Genomic DNA, 26,985 nt, shown 5'->3' with positions numbered 1-26,985 from the left:
GGCGTTGGTGTACAATATTAAATATATAATATCATAATATCATTATTGTTTCATGTAATTCTAAAAACTTCCTGCTTGTCATGAATGTAATGAATTGTAAAAAACAAATGTCATAAACAATATGCTTACATTAAAGTGTGCTTTTAAGTCTAGGCAAAGCTTTTGAGTTGGTGAAACTGTCCGTGTTAAGGAGGATCAGACAGCACCTAAGCCTTTAGGATTCTTTGTGAATAGGTCTTAGTGAGTTAGGAGTCCTCTCGACTTCTTTTAAGCTGTCCCAGACTTAGGTGCTACTTTTAGGGCTAAAATGCTTCGTGAATTACTTTTAGTGAAAAAAATTAGGAGTCCTAAAGTTAGGAGTGACACGCCCATTATTTTTAGGAGTTGCTCCTAAATTTGCCAGTTAGGAGCTACTTTTAGCCTTAAAATTCTTTGTGAATACGGCCCCAGATCTTTAATCACACCAAAGCTTTTGTTTTAAAGAAGAAACTCAAACTTAGCTATATTCGACCCACCCATTTGACTACAAACAAATGAAGATTATAGGACACAATACAGTATCTAAAGATAAGGAGGTGGAGTTGGGGAGGAGGAGGGATAAATAACTAACAACAGAACAAACAGAGCATAATAACATGGCTAAATGAAACGAAAGCCTATGAGAGCATCTAAATGACCTCATAGCAATGACACATGCATGAGTTCAGTTAATGACAGGAATCCACATACACAAAGCATGAGGTCATTCATCATCACTGTATAAGAACAACATTCATATCATAGAGTCTACTGACATGCTGACATTTACAAGCGACTACTGCATCAAATGTTTGAATGTCTAACGGCATACATTTCTGGACAGCATCAAGGAGAACTGATCTGGATGGTATAGTTGTATTTGTGCAGATCAGCATTTCTTTATATAGGTGGCTGCTCTTTGACATTCACTGAACATAATAGATGTTTAAAGAGGATGGAGTATGAAAACAATCAGCTATTCAAACAAACAATGCCAGTTTGTTTATTTAGATTGACAAAATTTTGGGAGTACACTAATGGCTACGCCATAGTTTCACATTTTTTGTGTGTCTTAAAGCGATACTCCAGCCAATGAATGAAATTACCCCATGATTTACTCACCCTCAAGCAATCTGAGATACATTTGTCCATCATCTTTCAGATGAGCACATTTGGAGTTATTTTAGTAAATGTACTTGCTCTTCCAAGCTTTATAATGGTAAAAAACTTTAAACCCCAAAAAAGTGCATCCATCTTTCACAGAGGAAATCCACACGGCTCCAAGAGGTTAATAAAGTTCTTCTTTGGTTAATCAATGCGGTTTTGTAAGAAAAATATCCATATTTTAAACTTTATAAACTATAATAACTAGCTTTTGGTAACGATGCCATCTTGGACTTATGCCGAACATACCCATGGCAACAAATGTCACTACGCTAAAACTCTCTCGTGAATCGTGTGACTCCATGATGGCGTCGTTAATGCAAGCTAGTAATTATAGTTTATATAGTTTGGATATGGATATTTTTCTTACAAAATCGCATAGATTACCCACAGAAGACCTTTTTTAACCCCTTGGAGCCATGTGGAGGTTGAATGCACTTTTTTTGGAGGGGGGGGGGGGTAAAAGTCAGAAGTTGTTCCCTGAACCCTGTTTTCTATAATTATAAAGCTTTTATAGCAAGCAAGGATATTTACTAAAATAACTCCGAATGTAATCCAAATGGGGTAATTTTGATATTTGGCTGGAGTATCCCTTTAAATACATACAGTTGATATATTATATTTTATTACTTGTATAATTTAACTCAGATGTGCTGTATAAAATAGTGAAGTATTTTTACTTTATTCAAGTATCTTTTTCATTGTATATATTATTTATACTGTATATTCCATGCTTATCCTTTTGTTACCTTAAATAACTTTAAACAAATAACAAATGTTCTGTAATGTTGCATTAAATGGAGATTAAAGAATAATTGACTGTGAAATGATTCAGCAATGAAGGGTATTTAACATTTGTATTATAAAAACTGTAAAATAGGCAGCATTAAGTTAAAACAACGTGGTTTTGCAAGTCATTTCAACCTACTATATTAAGGTTTGACATAACAAGTTGAAATTGTTTAACTTGATTTGTTAAGTTAAAGTAACATAAAATGTTGATTTGACATCATTTTTACATGTGCATTGAAAGGCTTGGTCTGGGACAAGGTAATTTACTGAACAAAATATTATGACAAAATATTAAACGTATTGGTTTGAATAAAATAAAGTCGGCAAACAAGCTTTAAAGTTCTTGTTCGATGAAATTGTTCATTAATTTATATGTTATATTAACATGCAAAGTTAAACTAAAGTGAACTATTTACGGTACACAAAATGTAATAATACTGAATGATTTACTCAAACTAAATATTATTGAAATATCAATCAAAAAAAGTCAACAATGTTACTCAGTGTTACTCTCTTATATGGCAGTGCTTTATATGGAAAGTGTCAACACAGCGTTTATGATCAGATTATGATCTCAGCCGTACGGATGCCTGACACAAAGACATAATCGCACTGTTATCAATAGTCGGGTTTTGGGGTGGATACATTTAAGCCCTGTTGGAGATCTGGCGGTCCCCCTGTTATTGAATATTTCCATTGTCTGGCCAACAAAAAGTGTGATGATCGCAGGCAAAATGCTTACACAGGAGATTCATTCTTCGCATTGTAAACAGAGGTTGAGGTCAGCAGTTTTGACGTGAAATATGTGATGATTGGAGAAGCACGGTTTTGTTCTTCTGTAATGAGCTCTTATGGAAAACGCAGTCAGGCCTTTGGACAATTCCATGGCTCATGTGTTATTTACTGCATGTTTTGCACATACGAGTGTCTAGTCTGGGTTATTGTTTTGCCTTATAAAGCAAAATAATTCATAATAGTCTATAAGATTGACCTAAAACAAAGCTGGGTTTTATTTTGACACTGACAAGTCAATACTAGTGTGCAAATTCATTATGGACTTTCTTTATCAATGTTTACATTCTACACAGGTCTTGCAACCAATAAAAGTGAAACATCATATTTAAAAAAAAAATAGCATAATAGTGTTTTATAAAAGGCATGCACCAATGGATCCGTCGATCACATCCATCACTTACTGTATAACAACCAGATTCCCCCTGCTTACACAATGAGAGAAAAAGAGGAAGAAAATTAACTTGTGTACAATATGTCACAAATATTACAACATGTAAGGAATAATTGACGACGGGCCATTGAATTATAAGAAAATAATGCACACCAAGGTGGTAATGCGGCACGACGCGAAGCGGAGTGCCGTTATACCGCAGGTGTGCATTATTTTCAAATAATTCAAAGGACCGGAGTCAATTATTCCGCTTATACACTGTAAAATGTAATAGCTGAGCTTACTAAAAAGATTAAGTAAACTTAACTTATTTAATTAAGTTTGTTAACCTTACTTAGTTTAACTAAGTAATCCCAACTGAGTGGTTAACTGAAGAAGACGACAACAGCACATGGTCGGATAAGAGCATGAGGAGGTAAGTTTGTGCTTATATATCATTTTTATTTTTTAATTGCTACATTTTTATCGCAATATTACTATCACAGTTTGTAAACAGTAATATTTTGTCGGTAATAATAAAACTGATGCATGCTATTTGATCACAATTAGCAATCCAACAACTGCTAATCATGTATGTTTAAAGATAAACATTTTCGTTCAACAGACATAAGTAACTAATATGCAGAGGTAGATTGAGTAAAAATGTAATTATATAACTTGGACTCGCCTGAAAAGTCCGCTCCCCTTCTCACTCTTATAATGGGAGAGGGAGGGTGTTACTGCGCCGAGTCGAAGTACTCACAAAAGTGCTATTACGCCATACAATATAGTTCCTCTTTTAAATCCGCTAAGAAAAGCGCTACGTTTTATTTTGTACCACCAAACTTGCTCGTATAACTACTCGTCTTAAATAGGAAAAATGTTGATGTGTTTGGTCACTTCTAACTTTATCTCTAAATGGTACCACTGAATGAATGGGGCTAAGCTAAATGCTATCGAAGCGTCGCAGCGTGCTCCAGCGCTTACGTGCACGCACACAGATGATAGAGGGATGTATCAACCATTCTTAGTTAAGGTAATAACATATTTTAATATTGAAAATGAGTAGACTATTCCTTTAACAGTGTGCAAACCGTTTTGAGCTGTCCACTTTCGACTACATTCAGATGTATTCAAAACAGATTAGAACCGCTTAAACACGCTGTAACCCGTATGCTGGAAATAAATTTGACAGGTACAGTTTAATAATACACCAAATTAAATCAAATGTCTTTTAATAACATATGATGTTATAGTTACAAATGATTAAACCAAATAGTGTGTTTGTGACATTTGAACGTCTTGTCTTAAAACTGAAAATAAACAGGTTTTCCTGTAATTGTTAAAAATAAGCTAATAAAATAGTTCAAATATATATTTAATGTTGCTTACCTTATGAGTAAAATAGCCACATAATAAGTGGGATAATGCACAGACAGCAGGTTGTTATCATGAAATAAGCCCCTTCAGTTTGATACAAGACCCTCTGCTTGACACAGAGTCCTGATCACACTGTTGGGGATTATTTCTGGAAAAACAACCTGCTGCCTATACAATATACCTTACTTATAGAAGGGTTTCTAACAAGATATTATTAATCAAATATGTTCCAAGGATGTTTTTGCACCACCAGGAAAGAAGCTTCTGCTGAAAGGTCCCAATTATTATTGGCAATTCCAACCGAAGCACTGTTACAAATTTAAGTGTCACTTCAAAAACTAGTAACATCACCTTGAACAGTTTAAAATTTTAAATGACACATCCACTTTGCATTTGTATTATGAGAATGTATATTAATATTGCGTTTCTATCTTATTAGGACTGTGATGGTGACCCACCTCAACTATCAATAGGAATTCTCAGTCTGGTGCCGGAGGACAGACACATTTCTCCACATGGTTTACAACAATTATTTGGTAGGGTGTCACAGCCATGGATGGACTTGAGAAAGTATCACATGCCATGTGTTTAGTTTTTGGACTGATCGTTGTTTTAAATATGGAGTACCTCTTCACAGCTTATTTTGAGTTGATTCACAGGGTTTTTCTTTCCCTGGGGCACAAATCACTAAAGTCAAAACTGCCATCACTACAAAACATACTAATGTGAAGTAGTGTGTTTTGTGTGAAACAAGTCTGTGTTACTGTAGATCTGTTGCATTTTGGGGTTTTTATTTTTCGTCAACCTGGATACAAGTTCCAGAAAAACTCAACTTTAATTGCTGCAAAACTTTGATGTTTTAGTTAAGCTGTATTTTGCGTGTTTCTGATGGCAGAAACAAGATTGTTACTGTAGGTCTGTTGATGCAATTTGTGATTTTTTTATCAGTCACATGACAACCTGGATACAAAACCAAAACTGCAGTCACTAAAAAAAAATAGTTTTGAATTTGTTTGTCAAGGTGTGTTCATTGTGTTTGTAATAACAGAAACAAGACTGTCTTAGGTCTATTGTTGCATTTTGGGTATCCAGATTGACGGGTGACTGAACACAAACCCCTTTCTTGTGTGTGTGTGTGTGCGCGCGTGCGTGTGACAAAAATGTTTTACTTTGTACACTGTTAACATGTTTAAAATAAACGTTTTAACCTCATTTTGTTGCTTTTTGGCTTTACTCATTTTTGTTAGTTCAGCTTACTTACAAATATAAGGCAATCAGTTTCCTTATATTTACAAGTAAAGTGAACAATAAAAAGAAGTTATCTCAACTAATGATTTTAAGTAAAGAGTACTTAACTTTACTTGATTAATAAGTTTAGTCTACTTGTACTGTTAAGTTTTGACAACTTAAAATCAATACTCTACCTTACTTGATGAATAAGTTCAGGCTACAAATAATATAAAGTTTTGCCAACTTAAAAGCAATACACTAACTTACTTAAAATTATGAGGCAATCAGTTTCCTCACTTTTTTAAGTAAACTCAACTTATTACATTTTACAGTGTACCACGGTTACCACAAACATTGCTCTGGTGCCTATTTTTAAGACATTTGAAAAGTTAGGTGTGCGGTTTACAGAAAAATAATCAACACCCATAGAACATTTCTCAGCCAATCAGAAGGCAGCATTCAGCAGACCCGTGGTATAAGACACAGATATTGTGTATCAAGCTTAATGGGAGTTCAACCGAAAAGGAAAATTGTGTCATACATGGACATCACATTTTTTGTTGTTTGCACCATAATACTTAATTCTGTGTAACTGGAACCTGTTGTACACAAACTTGAACAATTACACTGCTTCATGATAAAAGAAAAATATTTGGCTATTATATTTATTGGTTCTTCCTGACCCCAAAATTACCGAGCCCCTAAGGTGTCATTGGAGTAAAAAAAGTTTAGTTTCATGTGCTCATGTGAAACTTTCATGTGCTCACATGAAACCTTCATGTGCAGATTTTTTTTTAAGTTTAGTTTCGCATGCTCAGATGAAAAAAAAAGTGGTAGTTAAACGTGCGGGCGCGGAAGTTTCACATTAGCCCGCAAAACTAAACGCGGTAGTTTCAAGTGGGAACGCGATAGTTTCACGTGAGCCCGCAAAACTAAACGCGGGAGTTTCAAGTGGGAACGCGATAGTTTCACGTGAGCCCGCAAAACTAAACGCGGGAGTTTCAAGTGGGAACGCGATAGTTTCACGTGAGCCCGCAAAACTAAACGCGGGAGTTTCAAGTGGGAACGCTATAGTTTCACGTGAGCCCGCAAAACTAAACGCGGGAGTTTCAAGTGGGAACGCTATAGTTTCACGTGAGCCCGCAAAACTAAACGCGGTAGTTTCAAGTGGGAACGCGATAGTTTCACGTGAGCCCGCAAAACTAAACGCGGGAGTTTCAAGTGGAAACGCGATGGTTTCACGTGAGCACGCGAATGGTTTCACGTGAGCACGCGAATGGTTTCACGTGAGCACGCGAATGGTTTCACGTGAGCACGCGAATGGTTTCACGTGAGCACGCGAATGGTTTCACGTGAGCACGCGAATGGTTTCACGTGAGCACGCGAATGGTTTCACGTGAGCACGCGAATGGTTTCACGTGAACACGCGAATGGTTTCTAAACTTTATTTAATTTTTGCTCCATGTCCCCTTAGGGGCTCCATACAAAATAGCTGGAAGAAATCTAAAAAAAAAAGTTTGGGTCTTAGGAGGTTAATGTTGTTTAATACCTGTAGACAAAACAAGATATTTTCATATATGATGGTAAGCACACAGTGGTACCCATTGACTTGCATATAAGGCAAAACAAATACTATGGAAGTCAATGGGTACCATCAAAATAGATCAAAATATCTTCCTTTGAATTCAGTGGAACCAAAAACTCCTACAGGTTTGTAACAACATGAGGGTGATCAAATGATGACAAATTTTTCATTTATGGGTGAACTCTCCCTTTAATTGAGTAAGACTTGCATTTTCTATGTATTTTTACTGTATTTACAATTGCCTAAAGTGTAAGTGTGTTCGTGAAGCGCTGTAAGAACACTGTACATTTAAAATGATGTGTGTTATTAGCATCTCCACAATAACACAGTCTAACATCATCCAGCTGGCCTGGACAGATCGCTCTGACCCCGGACCGCCCCGGACGAACAAAACAGGACTTATGCTGCGAACAATAGAATATGTATGTATCAAAACTAATAAATAGATTCCAAGGCTCGGCCTGGCACATCAGACACAATGGAGTGAATTAAAATAACGGCTTGATGTCATTGTTCTCTGTGCTGTGTGGGGTTCATGTGTTTATAGCTGTATGAATGAGATGGCCTGGACATCACAGAGCTGCCCTTGTGTCTCATACAGTGAGGAGACTTTCACACACACACACACACACACACACACACACACAAACACACACACGCACACACGTCTTAAACACACAAATGTCATTGCATTGAATAAGCAAATGATACAAGGGAACTAACATTTCTAAAATATTAGCATTTACTTTAAACTGAATGTTGTGGATGTACTGTATAAAATAATGTGTCATATCAGATTAACCACAGTTTTAGTTTATTACACTAACTATTGACGTGATTCACTTATGTCTAACATGTAGGTCATGTCACAATGAAGTTAACTTTCGAACATTAGAAAAAAATGGGTCAAAATAGGGTCAAAAACTGATGAGGTTGTAGTTTAACCTGTGTTGGATTTATTCATTTTTAACCCAACGCTGAGTTGTTAATAAACCAGGATATTTTAAACCATTTTTGTCTATGAAATGGGTCACTGTACTGACATTCACTCAACTACTACTTAAGTTTACTTCTATCAAAGCACAAAATAAATTTACACCACCAAGACAAAAATCGTGTTAATACTATAAAATAAACTGACAAAGTTACATAATTACTTGTGTTAGAAATGAATTGTCTTAGAAAGGTACAAAAGCTGTCGCTGGGACAGTACCCTTTATAAAGGTCCTAATCATTTAGGTACAGATATGTAATGTACCTTTGAGGCACCATTATGTACATTTAGGTGCAAAGGTGTACTTGAAAGGGTAGCGCTTTTATTAATGCATAGATTTAACTTTTTTTTTTTTAAAGAACGTTTGACCTTATTTAAAATTATGAACATTTAGTGACTGTATGACTTTAAATGACAAAAGCAGCCATTTCTTTTAATCCCACTATGAGTGATACTCACAAACAGCTTTGCATGTACACAGCAAAAAGTCGAGTGTTAAATGAACTCCACGCTCCACGCACATCAGAATTAAATGAACACTTTCAAGATTGTTACATTTTTAACACAAGGCCAGAGTTTCTTTGACTCTCAAAAGTATTAAAGGGGTCATATTATGAGAATTTTTTTAAGATGTAAAATAAGTCTTTGGTGTCCCCAGAGTGCATATCTGAAGTTTTAGTTGAAAATATGCCACAGATAATTTATTATAGCATGTTAAAATTTCCACTTTGTAGGTGCGAGTGTGGTTTTTGGGTGTTTTCTTTAAAATGCAAATGAGCAGATGAAATGCAATCACTGATCACAACGATGGTGATTTTAAATTAAATAGCCATCTCTACAAGATGTAAAATGCAATTTTAGGTTTCAAACAGAGATGGTGATAGAGAGTTACAGACTCATTACAGGAGCATTTAAAAAATTTAAGTTTTTTATAAAAACTGTCTTTGACGTGTAAAATAGTTTCTACGCAGCATTTTATAAATGAGGCCCCTGGATTTAAGTGTCTCATGATCATTGGTCTATGTGCAAAATAAATATAGGTCTGAAACAATATTCATGTTAAACCTAACCTAAAACCAACCAATAAATGAAACCATAACCTAACAGTAAAATCAGAAAATAATAAGAATTTTGATAAGAATGGTACACAAGACCGTTTTAAACCTAAACCTAATGATCCTAATCCAACAATCTGATTGGGTGTTAAATGGCTTGTTTAGGCTCAGCAATGATGTTGAACCAAAATCTCTCATTTCCAGATAATACTCCAGCCTGTCATTTTAGTGAACAGCACCATCTATTGGACGAGGATCCCAAGTTCCTGCACCTCTCTAAGTTTGATCTGATATGCTTTGAAGTTAAATAAAGATGCATAAAATGTACCACTAATAATTTTATGTAAAAAATATTTATTGAAGTTTTATAAGATTCATATGCTTACACACTGTAAACAAATGCAGCATGAAGTTAAAACAACTTGCAAGTCAATTCAACCTACTATTTTAAGTTTTGAAATTAAGTTAAAGAAAACATTTCACAAGACTTTTTTAAGATCTCAAATAAAGCTTTGGTGGTCCCAGAGTACATATGTGAAGTTTTAGCTCAAAATATCATATTATATCATGTTAAAATTGCCACTTTGTAGGTTTGATCAAAAATGTGGGTGTGTCCTTTAAAATGTAAATGAGCTGATCTCTCCACTAAATGGCTGTTTTGTGGTTGGATAGTGCAGATTAAGGGGCGGTATATTCCCCTTCTGATCACATTGGGGGGCAAATTTCAATAAGCTATTTTTTCACATGCTTGCAGAGAATGGTTTACCAAAACTAAGTTACTGGGTTGATCTTTTCACATTTTCTAGGTTGATAGAAGCACCAGGGACACAAACATAGCACTTAAACATGAAAAAAGTTTGATTTTCACAATAAGTTATGTTAAAGTAACATAAAAATATGTATTGATTTTACAAAAATGCTGCATTTTTTTACAGTGATGAGGTTAGGAACCATTGCTCTAGAAATTTTTATATATAAAAGCTGTATCACCCAATACACGGCTAAAAACAGCAAGATTAATGGACTGAAAACAAATGATCTTATGTATGAGACTTTGAGAGAGATATGACACTCCCTCTTTTCGTTTCACTTCCCCATGAATGAAGTTCAGCTTCAGCTAACATAAAAGACAGAAAAGTTTGTTGGATCTTTAGAAGTTTTCATGATTGTTGTTATTCTGAGTTATTACAACTTCATATTTAACAATCACCAGTAAAGCAGAAGATGGTTTTGCACAGGTATGGCATCGTTTTCTTGACATTTTTTAACATTGCTGTAGCTGATATAAGATGTGAGACTTTCAGACTTTATATCCTGTTACCTTCATCAAACTTTTCTGAACACATTCATGACTGTTAAAGTGTTATTTATAGCTCTAGAGGAAGTGTGCTATTACTCCTTTAAAACATAACCGTTTGGTAATTTTGCAGACATGTTCCAATAATAATAGTTGTATTCATAAATGAATAAATCTTGTTATGTAATTATATTAAGATTGTAAGAAGCATGCAAAGCTTTTCCATATGCTAGAAATGTTTTTGCTTGTTGTCCTTTATACATAAATGATTTTAAATCAGTTATATTTGATCAAATGTACTCCCCCAAAATCTGATCTGAACGTTTTCAACTCTCAACACAGAAAAAAGAGCACTGAGTAGTAAGAGAATCTAAATACTAATGTTAAATACCGAAAAGATCTGTTAGTTGGTTTCTTTGTCATACATACTGAAGAGGAAGTTTCATTACAATAGTTTTATTGACATACTTTTTGTTTTTCAGAACCCAATTGTTAGAGTTTTCTGGTTACTGGGATGATGACAACCCAAAAGGGTTAAATTAAATAAATAACTCCACTTGGGTCATAAATGTCCTGAAGACATTTACGCATCTACTTTCTTCTTGTGGATATCGCTGTTGTTTCGGTTGTTAAACAATATTTAACATTCTAAAACTAATCAACAGTTCAAACAGAGAATGAGCACTGAAATAAATACAACACTTTTATTATCTGCATTTGGGGGTCAAGAAAATAAAGACATTGGGGTTTCAATGTGAGTTGTAAAGTGAATCACTTGCTGGCATCTCACATATAGATAAACCGGATCGGATTGCTATGGAGGAGGAAGCAGAAGCGCCTGACACCAGCACAGCACTTTCTTCACCGGCTGAAGATTCCTCACAGGAAACATGTAATAATGCTCAGTTTCCTTTGTGTCTATGGCATCGGTGTTGTGTGTTGTTATTGTGTTAATGTCACTTATTGTGTGACAGCTGAAGAGGCTGCTCGGGGTTTTAGCGCCTCCTGTCTGACAACAGCAGAACTGCAGCAGCACTGGAGAGCCGTGAAGCAGGAATACAGAACTTTTAAACTGCTGTTTGACATCCCATCAGCCCGAATAATCGACCAAACACTATCAAAATATGTGGTACGTAATAACATTTAACGATTTTCACATTAAAAAAGTTGTTTTAAAAACATTTCAATACACAGTTAAATGAATAGTTAAACCACGCAAAGACGGTTTCAGCAGTAACAACATAAGCGGCTGTCGTGGTCCACACGTAACTTCCGGTAAACTCCGCTAAGAATAAATAGCAACAAAGTTATTTAAACATAGTTTATTTATATAGGCAATGCTATTGTACGTCACCGCAGTGTTGCATTATGGGGCGTGGGCAAGGCCGCGTTATCCTAATGGGCAACATGGGCTGCAGCCCAGGGCCCCGAACACTAGGGGGCCTCCGAGACAATTCTATTTTGAGTTTTTAAAAACATGATTGACGTAATTATGCGTAAGCGCTACCTGAAGCAGAGGCCCCCAACCACTGGGTCGCAAGAATGTTCTGAAAAAATGTGTATAATAGCTACGTAGGGGTGGGCGATAAACCGGTAGACATAATTAACCGGTAGAAATTTGTCAACCGGTAGAGATTTTGGACTATCGTTTCTATCGAGGTTAAGCCGAAAGTATACTAGGGACGTCCGCGTACGCGCGCCGTACGCATGACGTCATTTTCGTCATCAAGAGGGTCCGCGGCCGGCCGCGCGGACCGTCCGCGTGCAGCCCAAAATTTGAGACCGCGCGGACAGTGCGCGTACAGTCCGCGTACAACAGCGCATGCGCGTGAAAATATTTAGACACTATAAACAATTATACAAAGGAAATAGACAGCATTTGCACACATACTATCGTTTTTCTTCTTTAACTTTTACTTCTTCCGAGAACAGAAAGCTCTGGAGCATGTTTGTTTGATTCCTGTTCTTTGTTGTCTTGTTGTTTATTCTAAACTGTGTTTGCAATGGTGGATCAGTTACTTTTCTTCACCTATCCGAATGTTTTAATGTACTGTAAATGTCTCCAAATCAGTGCTGCCCTGACAGCCTGTTACACTAATAATTTGAATAAGAAATCATTTGTATTGCGTATAGTGTCGAACGCGGCCATCCGCGTGTAGCCGCGGGGACTATACTCGGAAAGCTGCGCGGACGCGTGCGCGCGCAAGCCGGACGCGGACGCGGAAAAAAAGTATACCCGGGCCTTTACGCGCCCACGTCACGCTCCTATGCACGTGGTAGTTAAAACGTAACGTTTGTACACGTATTTAAGCACTGCAGTTTTAAAACAAGTTATTTTAAGCCACTGAAACACAGACAAAAGATCTGTATGCGTGCGTTCTTTCTGTGTCTCAGGAGCGCACAAGTCGCGCAACCGCTGCTCTTTCTGTCTGTGAGGAGCGCGCAACTCGCGCGACCGCTGCTCATTAAGCTTGTGAGCATTTTTCCGCTTTATTGGCCTTAAATAGACATATGCGTCAAAATTCCCGTCTTTGCAAGCATCCTCATAAACACGACCAGTCAGGTCTTAAGAGAAAGTAAACAGCTAAAACAGAAAGCGCATGTGTGACAGTGTATTGGATCCGGACTTTGGTCTTAAAGGGGAAGTTACCTAATTTTGCTCCTGTCTGTCACTCGTGTTAATCAAACAGCATTGATAGAAAATCTCTCACTGCTCCTGATTAAATCACTTTTCTACCTTAAATAAAAATATATATATAAGCCTACACATATATGCATAATTATTTATTATCATTCTTATTTCATTGACTGTTTATCTTCAGAGAGCTTAAGTTTTGTTTGTTTTTATCTTCTTTTTATGCTTGTATATGTTTTTGTGAGAATTATGAACATTTCTATGGTATTAAAGATTTAACCTTATTAAAACATAAAAAAACTCTACCGTCCCTGGTGAAAAACAAATATACTTTATTGTATTTCAAGTATATTTAACTTTGCAATAGTACATTACAAATATACTTACAAAGGAATGTACTTTCTTTAAACATATTTAAAGTATGTTTACAACATATTTGCGCGTATTTTTTACAATTAAACTTTTAACATACTTCAAAATAATTATACTTTAGTATATTTTCTAAAAGTATACTTTAGAAAAATATACTTAAAGTTAAAGTTTTGTGCAATTTTTAAAGTATACTAAATTTAAACTTATTTTAAAATGTATTTTAGGTATACTTTATCGGTATGCTTAAAGTTATCATTATAATAATGCACTGACAGAATATTTCTAAAATACATTTTTTAGTATTCTTTAGAAACAGTATATTTTAAGCACATTTTGAAAGTATATGGGGTGTACAAATGTATATTATTTTATGGAGAAATAACGTGGGCTTAAAATTACGAGAGAGCAGTATGTTCAGTTACATTTTATATTGTAGATGTATACATTTGTAATATACTATTAACATAATAAGGTAACTTCACTATAGTCAAGCATTGGATAAACCAATGAACTGTGTTTTACCACAAAATAACCATGGTTTTGCTAATAATAATCAATACACCAAAAAAAAAACATGGTTACTAAACTTTTACCACAAAAAAAAAAAACATTAATTTTCGTAAGGGGAATATGAGTGTTTGTTTTTTTGTAGTTTTTGAGTCAATTGCATACCGCTTTTAGCTGTACACATTAATTAACTTAAACAGTTTTCGTAAATGCATTTCAGAGAAAAGTGAATTCTGAGATTTGAATAATGCATCTTACCAGTGCTTCACACTCCAGTCCAGTTGGTGGCGGTAAATGCACCATAAGTTGGTTTGCCATCCGCCATAAAAAGTCAATAGAAGAAGAAGAAGAAGAAGAATGCATCTGACGTGTGGGATGACGTCACGACGCACGTATTTTGATTTTTAACAGTCGTTCAAGACAGACGGATTCAGTCCCAAGGTACGTTAAAATATCTTAAAATTAATATATTTGATTATCGTTTGACCATTCTGAAGTTTATCAGTAGACTATCATATTTCGAATGCGAAATGTTGTCATTGTCAATAACGCGGTGTCTAACTCTCTATTAGTGATAAGCTGCTGTGTAGCTTAGCTTAGCTTATAGCTAATGTTAAAGGTTTGAAAGATAGCACTGTTAGCCTGTTATATCGAATTAGTACACCCGATTGTTTTGTTAAATATATGTATTGGTGTGTATGTATATGTTAATGAAAAAAGGTAGCGTCAGAAAATCTGTTTTTTTTTAATGTAGCGTGAAAGTTAACCATTTATTGACTGTTTAGAGGTTGTAAGGCTTTTACCTAACTTAACTGTATTTAGTATTAATGATGCTGCATTCTTTCCTCAGAAGCTAAAGTTTTTCAAAGACATTTGTAGGGAGGACTTTGCAGCTACTGGTAAGTCATTTTAAACTCTTAAGATATAATAATTCATTCGTTGTAGTAAATCAAGCTTCAGTTTAGATAACGTTATATACATATTGAGGCGGTTTCCCGGACAGGGATTAGACTAGTCTTAGACTAAAATAAATGTAAGAGCTGTCCAAACTGAAAACAACTTGCACTGACATATCTTAAAATACACCAGTGTCCTTTGTTTTGCCTCAAAATGCACACAGGTAATGTTTTTATTAAGGCATGTTTTTTCAAACTAGTTATATTTCTTAATTAAACTAAGGCATAGTCCTGTTTTAAGCTAATCCCTTTACAGGAAACCACCCAATTGTGTGCTTGTTGCATTTTCTTTCTGACAAGTTTTACATTTAAATTTAATACAATAAAATCTTTCTTTAGGAGCTGAAGTATTTTATGTATGGAGGATTTTGCAGTCCATATAGGCAAGTCATTATAATGAAAACTCTTAGGGGTGATTTCCCGGACAGGGATTAGCTTTATCCAGGACTAGACCTTAGTGATATTAGGATAGTTTTAACAAACATGCCTTACAAAAAACATTACTTATGTGCATTACGATGTAAAACAAAGGGCACTGATGTATTTTAAGATATGTCAGAGCAAGTTGTTTTCAGTTTGGACAGCTCTTACATTTATTTTAGTCTAGGACCAGTCCAATTCCTGTCCGGGAAACCGCCCCTTAATATATATGATGACATTTTTGTCAAGCTCTAGTTTAGGTAAAAATATATCTGCTATAAAATCTCTGCCAGTAAACTATAGATTTAATACAGTAAGTCTTAAATAAATGTAATGTTTTAATATTAAACACTTTTTAATTGAGCTTATTGTCTATCTTTTTCAGATTTCCTACGGCTGAACCAAAACCTGCCAGACTAAAGTTGATTTGGGAGAGAAAGACGTTGTAAACTCAATCATCTTGACATTCTTCAATGAGTAATTGTTCAATTTTTAGGCAAATACTGTACACTTTGAATGCTGTGAATAAAACTATATTTTAAATATATTTAAAATGAATTGTTTTTGACTGTTTTAATCAGCTTTTATTTATTTGGAAAAAATTATTTTGGTTATGTTACCAGCAAGTAATCTATTCCCAAAATAGCACTCTTTAAGTTAACTAATTATTAACGCACTTGAAGTATACTCATTACTAATCTAGCTGTATGTAAAAGTATACAAAATGTAATGTACTTGGCATATTAATTTTTCAGCAGGGCAGTTTTTAGAATTTTGGATTGGCCAAAAATATATAGAATGTATGCAAACAGTCTATTTAAGGTATACTGATTGTATGTTTGCAAGACACTCATAATACATTTGTAATGTACTCCTAACATAGATAAAACACACTCTAAATCCACTTATCAAGCATGAATTTAGCACAAAAACAGTCATGTACTTAAATTGTACTAAATACACTTAAAGTTGTTCCACTTTAGCACACAAAAGTACACTAAATACACTTAAAGTTGTACTTTGTTACAATTAATATACAACTAAAATATATTAAGTACAAAATTAATTGTTCCAAAATAGCACTCTTTAAATAAACTAATCAAGAGCACACTTTAAGTATACTGGTCATTAGTGTGACTGCAAGTATACTTAAGTATATCAAAATTAAATATATTTAGCATACTATTTTTTCACCAGGGGTGATACATATCGTTATCATGATATAAAATTAATCCTATCGTGATAGAAGATTTTGGTCATATCGCCCACCCCTATAGCTACGTAATAGCTTATGGGATATTTTGTCCTTTAAGAGCCAACTTCAAATAACATCGATCATTTCCACTCTTGTACAAGGCTGCGGGTCTCTCGTTTTCTCTCTCTGTCTCTCTCTCTCTCTCTCTCTCTCTCTCTCTCTCTCTCTCTCTCTCTCTCTCTCTCTCTACCAGCACATCGGCAATCACATTGCTGTCTTTAGAGTTTGAGTATACAGCACTTCAAAACACAGAGGTATTATTTATGAATCATTTGCAAATGTACCTCGCAAATCATGTATACGTGAAGACGTTCAACCTGGTAACATCGCAAATTACTGAAAAGTAATTTCAGAATTATCCAGCGATCGCGACACCATGATCAAAATAAACTCTTTAACTGCAGTAATAATATTTTAACGGGTACACTTTTAACGTATGTTTAAAAGGAACCTCAACAATGTCAATCATCATTAAAATCATATCGTAAACGGCAGTCTCTGTGCCTATACGCGCCCGGCCGCAATTCTTCTGGCATCTCTCCTCATCATCTCCTCCTTCACTTAAACTTGGGGCTCGAACCCGACCTAAGGTCGAGCTGCCTTCAAAAACAGCGAGCCAAGTTCGTTTACCGTTAATAATTATGACTAAATATAGGCAGGCAATCTCGTGAAACAATGAAAGTAGGCTAAAACAATCCGCCAAAATATGGTTTTACACACCTATAGAAAATATACAATAAATAAAGCAATTATTAATTTTCCTAATGCATGATTGTTTTATCTTTACTTCTGTTTAAAACGTTATACATTTCGCAAAAGAGGATCTTCAGCACTTTTTCAGTTCGAACAGCAACTACAGGAGCTTGTGCAGTTTACTGCTCCAGTGTGCTTTTCCCAATGTTTAAATTGCATTATAAGAATCTTTCTCACCATCCTTGTGTCGAATGCTTCGGGAGAAAGGTCATTTTCGAAATTGGAATAAACTGAGGTTGTCAAGTGAGTAAAACATTTCGCATCAACTTGATTTTAATGATTTAATTAAGGAAATCTCTTTGAAAAAGAGCAGAAAGAAGCTCTTTTAGTGGTGAGTTGTATTTAATAAATGTTATTTTCTGATTTGTAAGATTATAACTTGATACTATTGTTTAATTTAATTACATAATTTAATTACATACATTAATGTCAAGTGAGCATGACATTTTGCGTCAACTTGATTTTAATAATTTAATTGAGGAATTCTCTTTAAAGAAGAGCAGAAAGAAGCACTTTTAGTTGCTTAATAAATGTTATTTTCTGTGCTGTTCTGATTGTAAAATTATTACTTGACAATATTGTTTAATTTGTTTAAATAATTTTAGGCTACTTTTGCATCAACTTGATTTTAATAATTTAATTGAGGAATTATATTTAAAGAAGAACAGACAGAAGCACTTTTAGTTGTGAGTTGCATTTAATAAATGTTATTTTCTGGGCTGTTTCTGATTGTAAAATTATTACTTGATAATATTGTTTAATTTATTTAAATAATTTCAGCCTACTTTTGCGTCAACTTGATTTTAATGATTTAATTGAGGAATTCTCTTTAAATAAGAGCAGACAGAAGCATTTTTAGTTGTGAGTTTTATTGAATGAATGTTATTTTCTGGGCTATTTCTGATTGTAAAATTATTACTTGATAATATTGTTTCATTTGTTTAAATAATTTTAGCCTACTTTTGCGTCAACTTGATTTTAATAATTTAATTGAGGAATTATATTTAAAGAAGAACAGACAGGAGCACTTTTAGTTGTGAGTTGCATTTAATAAATGTTATTTTCTGGGCTGTTTTTGATTGTAAAATTATTACTTGATAATATTGTTTAATTTATTTAAATAATGTCAGCCTACTTTGCGTCAACTTGATTTTAATGATTTAATTGAGGAATTCTCTTTAAAGAAGAGCAGAAAGAAGCACTTTTTGATAATATTTGATAATATTGTTTAATTTATTTAAATAAATTTAGCCATTTAATGTTGCACATACGCTGTAAAAAAAACACTGGATTTACCTACAAAATATAGACAGTGCATAGTGTTTGCATCCCCTTTTTCAGTAAGTTTTGCTAAAAAAAATTAAGCAATGGGGCACTATATTATTTATTAAATAAAGACTTTATTTTTTTCAGTGTATATTGGGGGGCCTCAAACCAGCATTAGCCCAGGGCCTCACAAAGGCTTAACCCGGCACTGGGCGTGGGCACCATGTTTAGAGGCACTGCAGACCGCTATGCCATTTAATTGTGTTACGCTAAATTAAAGAAGAAAGGAAGAAATCGAGAAGTTGAAAGAAAAAGAGAAGGGACCCTATCAGGAGAAACTAAATGGTACTGCCAAAAAACTTTATTTGGACAAATAAACAACATCCATATGATTTAGCAGCCCAAGACTGGATTACGGATCCAGACGCACTACCTTCGCTTACATATCTGGTCAATTACCTTGTTTTTGCAGGACATTTACACTTTGCAGGAGTTTAAGAGCTATAAATCCCTTCAAGCTTATAGTAAGGTGACACTTCTTCTTTTGGAGTCTTATGGTTGGCAAACCAGCTATTTACTGACAATGTGTTAATACCTACGTATCTTAATGATTCTATAAAATAATTTCTCCGTTGTATTCTGTGCGATGAATCAACACATGTTCATAAGATGGCACTTCTGTTTTGGCCAAGTTATTAAAAACAAACAAAATGCTAAATATTTAGCTAACGTTGTTATTTAAAGAGTCACAAGCAGTGGGTTTGAGCAGTTGCATTTAATAAAAAATACGTGTTACAATCGTCAAAATTGTCTAAATATTTATTTTTATAACTCATGTGGTTAGGATGATCAGAAATGAATGAATCAATCAATTACTTACATTTACAAGTTAGTTTGTCTTGTTTTTATGATAACACGGTCAATTTAAATGGTTCTGCTTTTATTAATCACAAATTACCGAATGATTTAAAATGCAGCGAACACACTCTCGTTGATGCAGGGATTTTTAAGTAAACATTTTTCTCCTGATTGCAGCAGGCAAACCACGCGATCCGGCGTCTTTTCGTCAGCTCCTGCCTCGGGTTACCTTGTTTTTTCCACGAATAAAAGCTGAGAAAACGTATTCCGTTGTTGAGTTTCCTCCCTGAACGATCGCGTGACCTGTTTGATCGAGCAGTACTGACCAAACATATCGAAGTTTATTAAAATCTCGACAGAAAATACAAAAACAACCTCCAACACATGAACTCAAATACAGCGGGATAGGACGCGATCCTGCAAATATGGCGGATTACCCATAATGCAACACGGCGTGACGTCAACTCCACATTCCCTATAACAAGCAAAAAAAACAACACATAGATTGTTGCGGCAAAAAGTCTTAGCTTGAATCTTCATAAGAAAAAATACTCAGGAGACAAAGGTTCCAGGTGCCAAACAAAAATTACTTTATTTGCTCGAGCCAACAAAGTGAGACAATCAATACCCCTCAATGAGGTGCTCAAAGATCATCTGCCCTCCCAACATCTGACTCCATTTTTTATACAGTAAGATCAAACACTTCTTATCTGAGATGACGTATACTCTTCTCATTGGTCTCGGTCTACCACAATTAATTTTATTTGTTTGATGTAGCAGAAGTGCAGCTGAATCCTTCCTCATATCCAAAATGATATATTCTGCTTATTGGTTCTCATGGCCTTGGCCTAGCTTGCACAGATACCTTATTGTTAATGTAGCGAAGTACAGCTGGACGAATTCTCTAATCTAAAATGACATACTCTTGTTTATCGGTTGTTTCGACCTTGCTTCTCAAGATAATCGTGGCGAGAACAATCAGGGTATAGTCGCAGGATCGCACCTGGTCTCTTTTAATTAGGAAACTGAGAAAACGAAAGTTAACTAATCTAGAATGACATCCTCTTGTTTATCTGTTAAGTTGACCTTTTCTCATGGCCTAGTGTAGAAACAACAGGCCTTAGGCCTAATATAATATTAATAAAGTATATGATCAATAATATACCCAACAAAAACCACTATAAGATTACCTAGGAAACCAAAACATTTGTTATTCTCAAAGAGGCATTTGTTCAAAATAATCGGGCGTGGCGTCCGTTGAGAACCCTGAATCGAGCATGGCGGTGGACCTCCCAGGAACCGGACCAGAAGACTCAATCAGCAGGGGAGCTAACTGGACCGATTCACCTCTCACAGGAACAGGCTTGTGTGTCGCAGCAACCACCCCGGGGAATGAATCGGGCGTGGTGACCACTAGCTAGAGCCCGTCCTGGAGTTCTGAGCGATCCCTCTCGGTAAGCTCCAAGGGACATCGGGACTTTCGAAGCTCGCTGATCCCGATGTCCACTACCCCCCCTCAAAGAAATTTCAGGGGAAGCTCTCCTCCTGGAATTCGCTGCGTCCTTTAATGGCTGGATCATTCTGTCACGAATGTGTTACAGGAATCAGGAGTTAGGACTTAAGTGCGATAAAAAATAAAATTTATTGACAAAACATGAAACAAAACACGAGAAGTTAAACAACGGGCATGTAAGTAAAACAAGAACATCAAACGTGGAACAGGTACAGACATGGATGTGGCGACAATGATCCAGCAGTGAGTGTGACACAGACCGGGGTATAAATACACACAGACTAAATGACATACAGGTGTGATGAGGCAGGTAATTAATCAATGAATGTCCAGTTGACAACCGGAACACAAACAACACATGACACGGATTAACCGTGACAGACTTACATTGCATTACAGAGTAAAAAATTCAACATCTACTTCCTGGGTTTGAACCCATGAACTTTTGCACTGCTAACGCAATCCTCTTGAGCTATATAGGAGCACTTAAATTTGGTACTGCCACAGTTATATGTTGATATGTCAAATATTTGCTTATAGTATGTTTCTGACCTTAGAGACCTCATCTGATCTTCACATTTCTGTCAACCAGGTGTACCAGATCGTGGTAATCCGATCTGGTAGCTACGACTGTGAACGTGTAGCTATTGAGAGGCGTTACTCAGACTTCCTTCACCTTCATCAGGAGCTCCTTCTTGACTTCAGTGAAGAGATGGAAGACATTGCGATGCCCAGGAAGAAAATGACGGGAAACTTCTCAGAGGACAACATCTCAGAGAGACGTGTAGCCCTTAGAGACTATCTCACTCAGCTCTACTCTCTCAGATATGTCCGTCGTTCACAAGTTTTCCAGGCGTTTTTCACTCATCAGGAACTTAAAGACGCGTACGACCAGCTGCGTGGAGGGCGATTTTCCCAGGCTCTCGAGATCCTCCAGAAGGTGTCGGTGTTACAGGAGAAACTTTCTTTTCATGACTCCACTTTAGTGATACCAACCTTGTGTGCCATATTGGTGTGCCAGAGGGATCTAGATGACTTCAGTAGTGCTTTTGAGACAGGCAGAAGGGCTCTTCCGACAGTGAGGCGCTATGAGCTGCGACGCTATCACGGACCCCTGCTGGAGGCTCTCGTTGATTTGGGCTACAGCCTTGGACTTCCAGTGGCCCAGTTACAGGAAGAGTTGACCAGACTAAGAGACTCACCGCATGCTCATGTATCACAGATAACCCTGAAAGAAGTGGTGGTGCAAGAGTTTGTGTAAGAAGCGTACACGTGTTTTAGCAGAGGTAAATTGTAGGCCGGGGCTTTTTATTTAGGGTCAAGGAATTCATGTTATATAAGAAAGACAGGTTAATATAGAGATCATTATTTGCAACAGTTTTGGTCAAAACTATAATTGTTTATTACATTCAAATTTTAATGTGTAAGCTATTTTTATACGTGCTGTGTTTGTGGTCAACAGAAGAAATGCTAAAGAAACATGAGCCAAGACAAAATTACATTTATCTGAATAAACCATCAATTGAAGACCATACATTGCCATACACATTCATTTCAAGCAGACATCAGAAAACAATTCTAAATAATCTATCTAAATAGTTATAAAAGAGTTACTGTGAGTTCACACCAGGCGCGAATGAAGAAAATAAATTGCGCTATTCACACGTAGTTGGATGCTTGATCATTTCCAATTAACACCCTTCATTTGCACAGGAAATTTGGGTCATTTGCGCTTTAAATTCAGACACGAATTTATTCAATTTGCCGTCTTTACCAAAATTGTCAGACCTCCTCACTTTCTTTCTAGCAAGATCCTTTTTATTCGTTTTTCTATAAAAGTATGATGTGTCGTACAGATCCCGGTGTCCACATACAGCAACAATGATTTTGTCCTTTATTGTTGTTTTGTATTTCCGCCTCACTACATAATTATCACGTCAATGCTAGAGCAAGGTCCTGATTGGTTAACGCAGCGCAAATATCCTCCAAAGTGCAGATTTTTCAACTCAACGATTTGTGTAAAACTCCTGTAATGCTCAATTCCCACCGCCTCATTCGAACAAATCGCGCCATTTGCGCGGCAGGATGTCTTATTGTCTGTAAATCATTAATGTATATCACTCACAATTAATGCTTCATTCGCGTCTGTTGTGAACGCACCCATTAGTTCCAGTCCTTGATTTACAATAAAACACAGCTACTGTATAGCCGCAGCACCCAATGCTTCTATCATTGTGGAGTCCTCTAGCAATGTAAATATATGTTCACAGTCAGTCGGGACTATTTTTTCTAAAGGAAGGACATTTTTTTACTTCTTGGAAGTTGTGTTGAAATTTTTTTGCTTAAATATTGTGTGGTAACCGTTTAATAAAAGCAATTGGCACTGAAGCGAATAAGTCACAGCCGAAGGGATTGCATTGACGTAGTGATGTGCCTAACATAGGGTGGCCATCCGTGCCAATTCCGCCGGACACGTCCCGAACATGTTTTCGGGTTCATTCTCCGGAAGTCGCGTTGCTCGACCGCATACGTCATCGAGGTTCTCACATTTCAGTTAAAATACATTAGAAAATTAAGATTTATTTCTTTTAAGACATACAATCATTGTAGTTACATTCTTACCTTGAAATGTAACGGTTGCTTTTCTGAAATTAAACCCGAAATATTAAACCTTGATGACGTATGCAGTCGACCAACGCGACTTCCGGAGAACGAACCCGAAAACATGTTCGGGACGTGTCCGGCGGAACTGGCACGAATGGCCACCCTAGCCTAACAACGCCCTTTCAGACGTGGCTTATTTACGATACAGCACAGCCTCTCAAGCTAATTTAAGTGTATGAGCCATAGACCAAAAAATATGGACTTAGTTTCCGCAATGGCACCCATGAGTTTCTGAAGAGCTTTTATAAAGCCAATAGTTGGCAGGGCCTGCCGTCTCCATTTTGGCATTGCGCCACCACGCATCACTCGTGGATAACAAAAAAATGGGTAAAGAGGCAGAACGTGGGTGAAGCTGAGGTGGCTGGTTGCTGACACCACACCCGCCTAGCACAACGGTAGTGACAACAGTGGCGGTTCAACCATCGCTCAAGTGGCCACGGCCTTAATTTTGGCAGAACTTTAAGGCTTAATATAATTTAAACGGATGAGTTAGAAAAAATTCACCACCCTCATAGTTATGATGAAGGGCAATATTAGCTATATAGACCAAAAACACTTTTGTACCAGCCAGGCTATAAACACATAATTTCCTGCTGTAAAGTTGGGCATTTTACCATGGGGGCCAATGGAATTGACTCTCTTTTAGAGCCTCTCGCGGCCAGTCGATGAATTGCAGTTTAAGTCACTGTCTTGTTGGCTTCATCAAAGAGATTGAAGGTTGCCCTTTGCATGAATATATCAATTAATGAAATTAGGTAATAGCAACAGATATTTGTTATCTGCTGTGCTGCACATGTGCATATTTACAATTTATTCATACTAACTCAGGAAAATTCTGTCATCATTCACTCAATTATTGTGTTTTTATAAACCTGTAGCCTATGAATTTCTTTAATCTGTTGAACAAAAAAAAATTTATTTGTTGTTCCTACTATGGAAATCAATGGGTACCATCAGCTGTGTGGTCACCATAATTTTTTTTATCAAAATATCTTCTTTTGTGTTCAACAGAATAAACTCTGACTAATGCAGGTTTAGAACAACACGAGGGGAGTGAATGATGAGAGCATTTTAATTTTGGGGTAAACTATCCCTTTAACTGCCTTGCGTATGTGGCCAGATGGCAGAGGGAAGATATGAATTAAATAAATTTGAATAAGTTAATTACCCAAAGGGTTAATAATGCCTGACTACGCCACCCTGGGAATCTCACCCAAGGAATTGATTGAAAACATTATGCACAAGTTCCCCACTCTGTGGCAAATAGGCAATGGAGACAGAGGTACTGGTATAAAAAAAGAATATTTATTGTATTTGCAAAGTCAGAAGAAATTTAAAATGCATTCACAAGATGCATAAACTGGGACCACAATCACACAAATGGTCCAGAAGGACGACACAAGGAGCTGCAGCCTCGGCTAAATGACCGGCCGTACAGGCCTTTACTCTACGTACACTGCAAACTCACACCACTCCAAAAGCCCCAGTGCACACGGCAAATCACAGCACTCCGTGAGGAAACACCATCACCACCTAAAGAAAGACTTTATTTAGCCCTGCTCTTCATCAAAGGTCTGCAGCTCCTGTAAAACAAAACACAGCACACACACACACTCAAACAGAAACAAAAAGGATTTACAAAATTCAGGCAGGCAACACAGCTGACACTTAATGCCTGTCAAACACACAATAACAAAATTAACCAAATTAAATTGAATTAAAGAATAAAGAAACAAAACCAATTGTCACTGAAACAAACAGACAGAAAACATATGTTCACGCCAGTACGCTGGCAATAATACAAAAAATAACCCAAAACAACAAATAAATCAACTGAAAACATAACTGGACCATATAAGTGCAAAAGCACTCCCACCGCATTAGCGGATTCACAAACGTATCAAAATGGGATTCACGTTCACGAACGCGAATATTCAACCCGGAACAAGACCGCGGTGACGTCACTGCATACCCCTATCACTCAGATAACAGGCACAGGGACCCGGGAATCAGTAGAAGTGAAGATAATACTCCATAGTGGCAATGCAAAGTTTTAGTTTCAGTTTAATCACTCAGCTGGTGGAGCTCAGGATACACGAGGAGAATAACTTGGCGTATACAGTCGTCATCCGCCCATACGCAGCATCGTATTGACTGAATGTGATCGCATAAACAGATGAGACACGCCGCCGACAAGTCAAAGCCACAATATCTGCAGCCACAGAGATGTTTACAATTGCAGCAATCGTCCTGCACAGCCAAGATAACAACAGCCCTCAGTCCATATGCCGGAAGTGAAACGGGATACCGGGAAATGACGCTCTTCTGGGTCACACACACGTATGCTGTTTATATATGCGTAATCCAACCCCCTCTATCGGCCCCAACCAATGAATAAACTAATACCCAATAATGACCTCCCGATCTCTACATGCCACAGTCCACCCCCAAGGTCTTGCATCGTCGCCCCGACGATCAACTTAATCCCATGGTCTAAAAATTGCTGAGGCTACAGTAGAAGCTGTATGGGCCTCCGACACTACCCTACCTACAGGCCGAGGCAGGCGGTAAACATTAGAGTGGTGGCCAGCGGTGGTTCGTCGCGGCCGTCGACCCTCATTATCATCCCTAACAGACGGAACGCTTACCAACAAGTCTGCAGATAACTCACTGGCTTCTCTTACCCCTAAATCAGGCGCAACGGAAGATGTTGGCACAACTCCTGAAGGTGCTAACGAACCTATGGACGATGGTTCTACACAAGCTAGTTCAGCAGAATGTGATACTCCTGGTACCTGGTTTCCCCCTGGAATAACCAACAACCATTCTGGTTCAGACTCGTCCTCCTGCACACTCGCTTGTTCCAGTGGAGGGTTAATTTCAGAACCTTGATGGGTCTGATTACCCTCAAATACCAGTGACTCCCTCTGAACACATGCCTTTAATGAGGACCGGTGAACATGTTTAACCCTGTCTGGCTCACCCAGTGGTGCTACTGAATAGACAGCGCCGCTCGCCTTGGGTGTTTTCACTACCCGATATACAACAGAGCTCCACAAATCCTGAATTTTCTGACGACCCCTCTTAGCATAATCTCGGAGGTACA

General features: G+C 36.8%; 1 protein-coding gene and 1 long non-coding RNA gene across 2 annotated transcripts; both read left to right on the top strand.

Annotated features, from left to right (window-relative positions):
• Positions 1-10,463: 10,463 nt before the first annotated feature.
• Positions 10,464-22,749, top strand: snx20 (sorting nexin 20). The gene is made up of 4 exons (XM_055193371.2): positions 10,464-10,621; positions 11,477-11,572; positions 11,655-11,809; positions 21,808-22,749. The coding sequence occupies exons 2-4, from the start codon at positions 11,497-11,499 to the stop codon at positions 22,474-22,476; spliced, it is 900 nt and encodes a 299-aa protein (XP_055049346.2). The 5' UTR covers positions 10,464-10,621; positions 11,477-11,496; the 3' UTR covers positions 22,477-22,749.
• On the top strand, positions 14,040-16,667 carry LOC141364237 (uncharacterized). Its single transcript, XR_012369911.1, has 3 exons — positions 14,040-14,635; positions 15,045-15,093; positions 15,956-16,667. It is a non-coding gene; the product is annotated as an uncharacterized lncRNA (long non-coding RNA).
• Positions 22,750-26,985: the final 4,236 nt, after the last annotated feature.

This window comes from Misgurnus anguillicaudatus, chromosome 6 (genome assembly GCF_027580225.2).
Source record: "Misgurnus anguillicaudatus chromosome 6, ASM2758022v2, whole genome shotgun sequence".
Classification (NCBI taxonomy): domain Eukaryota; kingdom Metazoa; phylum Chordata; class Actinopteri; order Cypriniformes; family Cobitidae; genus Misgurnus; species Misgurnus anguillicaudatus.
Note: the sequence above shows the minus strand (reverse complement) of the source record. Positions and strands in the feature narration are given on the sequence as shown.